Source organism: Arachis stenosperma, chromosome 3 (genome assembly GCF_014773155.1).
Source record: "Arachis stenosperma cultivar V10309 chromosome 3, arast.V10309.gnm1.PFL2, whole genome shotgun sequence".
Lineage (NCBI taxonomy): Eukaryota > Viridiplantae > Streptophyta > Magnoliopsida > Fabales > Fabaceae > Arachis > Arachis stenosperma.
In genome coordinates, this window is record NC_080379.1 from 23,389,533 (window position 1) to 23,394,190 (window position 4,658).

General features: G+C 35.0%; 1 protein-coding gene across 5 annotated transcripts; it reads right to left on the reverse strand.

The window, feature by feature from the left end:
• Positions 1-259: 259 nt before the first annotated feature.
• LOC130966451 (uncharacterized) lies at positions 260-4,658 on the reverse strand. Of its 5 annotated transcripts, none has more exons than XM_057891260.1 (10): positions 4,578-4,658; positions 3,812-3,914; positions 2,920-3,014; positions 2,693-2,761; positions 2,479-2,594; positions 1,972-2,026; positions 1,715-1,835; positions 1,453-1,500; positions 1,270-1,364; positions 260-958 (listed from the first exon to the last, which is right to left on the reverse strand). In XM_057891260.1, the coding sequence occupies exons 3-10, from the start codon at positions 3,004-3,006 to the stop codon at positions 857-859; spliced, it is 693 nt and encodes a 230-aa protein (XP_057747243.1). In that variant the 5' UTR covers positions 3,007-3,014; positions 3,812-3,914; positions 4,578-4,658; the 3' UTR covers positions 260-856. The 5 variants fall into 5 exon arrangements, with proteins under 5 accessions (XP_057747243.1, XP_057747239.1, XP_057747242.1 ...); XM_057891256.1 differs by having other exon boundaries at positions 4,405-4,622; XM_057891259.1 differs by lacking the exon at positions 4,578-4,658 and adding an exon at positions 4,386-4,571.

Sequence of the window (4,658 nt, forward strand, 5' to 3'; positions counted from 1 at the left end):
TAAGGAAAGCTAAGTGGTCCCTCAGTTAGGTTATAAACTCCTAACTCCCACCTATACCTCTTAAATCCATTTTAACTTGAGTGTCGGAGAGTTTATGCAGGTACCACCCTTGACTCTCCGCCGCTCTAGAAGTCCGATCACGTCATCACCAAGACCGGCAAATCCCTAATCCTACCCTCAATCCGTACCAGCGAAAATACGTACACTATTCAAACATCACTAGAAACAATTGTTGAAATAGCATATTGATCGCAATAATGATTATTATTTTGATTAACTTAATACATTAAAAGGTTCGCAAATTATGCTGTTCTATTCAAAATCCGAGTAACACTGGAATTGATGGTCACCAGACAACTTCTAAGACTAAGCTAAAACCAAAAACTAAACCTAATTTTAGCATATTATTTTCAATTCAATGTCTAAAACTCAATACATTTTCAAGAATGATTCAGTTCCCAGGAGAAAGAAAAGAAACTTCATCTACATAAATTTTGGGTATTTTGCATTTGATATATTCAATGACTGTTACATGATTGAATTGCGAATCGGAACGTACGAATTGGTTCGCGCTTCTTGCTTCTTGCTTCTTGCTCCCTGTTGATTAATCAATTCCATATGCATTTTGCATCTCAAGAATGCATGTCATTAGCCACTCATTTGATTCAGTTAATGTCAGCTAAAGAGAACTTCATAAGTGACCAACACAAGTTCATTAAAAAGTGGAATACTAAAAGCCCCTGAAGTACATTGTAAGTGAAACTGTATATGCAATACCTACAAAATTGTTTCATCATTTGTGGAATTTGTTGCTCATATGGACAAGGGAAGAAGAAGAGAAAGAAGAGTGGAAAGCCTATTGATACAAGAGGTTGTAAGCAGGTAAATCTTGTATTCTATGGATGTCTTCTAAGGATAGCTCTCTCTCCAACTGCAGCCGCGTCGCTCGTAGAACCTCCTGAAGCCATGGAAATCAACAGCAATCAAGAAATTAGTATGTCTTTCAGTTTTCATATAGAAAGGAATGGCTTCATTGGATTGTTCAAGTGGTTTGGTGCATGTTTCCATGACAATCTTGGTTCCTACGGTAGCATTAGGTTACTATCACGAGACTCTTTTTTGTCTCAAGATAGGAACCATACACAACCTAATAATATATCCTAACATCATCTTCAGAAGTCATAGTTGTGTAGCGTGTTCTCCAAGGTAACTAATTTCCCCCCCTTTTTTTGGTGATGCAGAAAGAATATAGAAAGAAAGAAAGAATACATTGAAGTCCATGTACTCTGCACACATAGCAAGCCACTGCGCATCCATCATCTCGAACGCTACACAAAATAGAACATCGAATGCTTCTTCATCTTCTGCAGAACCAGGCAGTGAAACTTTTAGTTCAATCAGTTGAAGGAGTAATAAGAAACCAAAAAATTCAGTTGACACCACCACTCTTACCTCCTAATAACCTGACAAAATTAATGCCCGGAAGACATCTAGGCTTCTCTGTCAAAAATAATCAGTTAAGTTATTACAAAATGTAGCTTGCATTTCTTAGTTTTGACAAAGGAAAAATTTTCCAAATGACAAAATATAAAAGTAAAATGCATTGATGTAAGATAACTCATGGTCTTTAAGTCTGTTGAATCTTGAGGGTGAAGCTGGTCAAATAAAATCAATAAATACTAAAAGTGAGTGCAATGAGAAATGGTTAACAAACCTGAGTGTAAATCCAGCATCTGTATCAACATATATGATATGTTAATGCCAGCAACGGCAAACGGATACTCCCATGTCGCTCGCTTTCCTCCTTTCTTTGTCATCAACCTGTTAAAAGATGTCTTCATTTGAATTTCCATAAAAATTAGTAATAACTCTTGTTTTTCTCCCAAGACAGATATCAGGAAGATTAAAGTAAGCACATAAAAGAAGATCAAGTTCTTCCATATGTGCACAATGAAAAGAAGGAATGCATACCGGATAAGTCCTCACGAAATAGAGTAGGTTTTCGAGCGAAATGAAGCCGCATCCCCTGAGGAAAAGCATGATATCAGAAAAGAAAAAGAAAATTGCCTGAAAATTTTGAGGTGATGGGAAGCTAAAGCAGATTGAACCTCTTTTGAAGCCTAATGAACAAGTGATTTTTCATATTATTGTGTCAACTAATCAGAAAATTGATGAGCTTCACCAAATAAGTTATTTAATAAATCTGTATACTAAACTAATTGCATGACACAGATCTCCACCGAGCAAAGGCCAGCATCAAATTTATTATTGTTATGCGGCAAAAGTTAATATTTGATTGTATTTACAACTTTGTCTGAAATTAATTGGTTAAGCCAAATACTGTCATCACCCAGTAACCAAACGGAGCCTAAGAGATCCATAATAGCACAATCCTTTTGACCTATGTACTCAGCAAATTGTTGCAAATGGACGAAACGAAAATGTCCCGTGATCTTATTTGAACATAACTGTTGTTACCTAAAGTCTGTTGATGGATTAGGACCTTGCCATCCCATTTCTTTCCATTGATCAGATATCAAGCCTTTCAGAGAGACATTTGGAAAGGCACAATGCCACAATGAACACAATGCTTCCTGTTGAGAGTTTATGAAATTGTTAGTCAAGTGTGGTTTGAAGATATAATTGAAATCATTCTGAAATTACAGAGAGCATGATAAACAAAGAAATATACTTGGTGATCCGGTCGAGCCTCATCGAATGGAACATTCACCCGTTCTTGAAGTCTTTGAAGTCTTTGCTCCTGAATATGACTACGAAACATTCAGTAAAAGAGAAATAACAATAGGAAACATACTAGGAAATATAAGTGCTGATTTAAATTAAAAAAGTTATCTGCCGCATTAAAAATGAAATAGTTGCACTAGTTAAACAAATCACCATCTTTGGTTCTTCCTTTACCTGGATTGGTGTCAAAAGATAGTCAGCATTTCTTCGAGTGTTACTGCGGTTAAAGAGTGCTCCTATCCATGATCTTGATCCAACCATAGCATTAGCTTCATGCAACAAATTATGAGGGATAAGCTATAGAAGAAAAAAACTTGAAAGATAAAACAGATACGTAAAGAGAAACACCAAGTAGATTTCAGAACTACATAATATGTTCTTCTAGTTCATTCTTGAAAATTGCTTTTCCTAAAACACAGATTATATTGCAAAGGTGCATTCCATTGAAATGAATTTTCAGATGAAGCAAAGAATCTCCTTTGTCTCTATTTGACAAAAAGCAAAAGCTCCATAACATAGCTACTGCCTACTGCTCACACTATTACAGAGGCTCAAAATTTGAAAATGGGCTAAAAAAAAGGGATCAAAACTTCATCCTAATTGACAAAACCAACAAAGGAAAATAGGCAATATAGTCATATTTAGAGTATATAAATTGCACATGAACTCCAGTTAGATGAAATTTACCCTCCAATGAAACATAAAAGGAAATTATCATCATGAATGCAAGAGAATCAAATGATTTGAGTTTTTTTTTATTGGTTTCTCATGGTATCTTCGGTCCAGCAGGTTAAAAACTAATCTGTCACGAAATTGAGTTCCATTTTTAAGGGTTTGTGGCCGGACAATAGATTGCTAATGCATAAGGCTAGATTCGAAACCCCCGACACTTACTTAAGTGAGCTAACCACTCGATCAACTCAAGTTGATTAAATTATTTGAGTATTTGAATGGCACAATTTGCATAATGTGCAGAAATCTTGCATATTGTGATCAAGATAATAATAAAACTGGAAACAAACAAAAGATGATGATGGATGTAGGTAGAAGAGGGTGGGTTACTCACAAAAACATTGAGCAAACTGAGATACTAAGTGAGTGGAATTATGTGACCATTCCAACTCTTCATCTTTCTTTCTATGTCTCCAATAAATCTCATCTTCATCAACCTGCATTTCAATTCATAAGCCATGTGTTAACCCAAAAAGAAAAAAACAAAAATTGGATTACATTTGCATAAGGAGAATATGAAAAACTCATCAATCCACAACATATGAAAGCAATTTACTTTCTCAAAATGGTTACAGAAACTGGTAAAAATGATGCAGTTTCTGAATACTATATATAGAAACTCCTACATTATCAAAATCAGTGATATATGAGGGGAAAAAAAGAAGAGAATATTTGATTTACTTTGTGAAGAGAGGAGCAAGAAGGAAAACATCGTTTCCTCTTTCTCAATCTCATGAGGATGCAATCACACTCAAAAACCTTTCATCCCTTTTTTAAAGCTTAACAGAAACCAAAAGTCACAACAACAAAAGACAATTATTTTTTTTTCTACATAAAAAAAAAGACAGATCAATTTTTGAAAGAAAAGGGTCCCCAATGAATTATGATTGCAACCAAGCCATGCTAACCTTGTAAATTCAAACCTACCAATCATAAAAATTCTGTTTGTCCACTCATTTTTTTTTCACTTGAGCAATTACTAGGGAGAGAGAGAGAAATAATAACCAGAAGTTTAATTAACATGAGACATAATAACACAAGTTGACATTGAAGGAAACACATAACAAAATAATCAAAAGGGGATTCTGCCTTTGCTTAACTTTAAGGAGTAAAAATGAAGTTAGTGATGGAAAAGTAGATTTGAAAAAAGCTGGTTCAGAAGTGGAGGTGGGTGGTGTCCG

What these genes read in the sequence shown, in the direction of transcription:
- LOC130966451 (XM_057891255.1), bottom strand. Translation starts at nt 4,212, where the DNA reads ATGAGATTGAGAAAGAGGAAACGATGTTTTCCTTCTTGCTCCTCTCTT. An exon ending in CTTGCTCCTCTCTTCACAAA is followed by an intron (nt 3,915 to 4,158) that starts GTAAATCAAATA and finishes ATTGAAATGCAG; the next exon opens with GTTGATGAAGATGAGATTTA. An exon ending in ATCTTTTGACACCAATCCAG is followed by an intron (nt 2,762 to 2,919) that starts GTAAAGGAAGAA and finishes AGTCATATTCAG; the next exon opens with GAGCAAAGACTTCAAAGACT.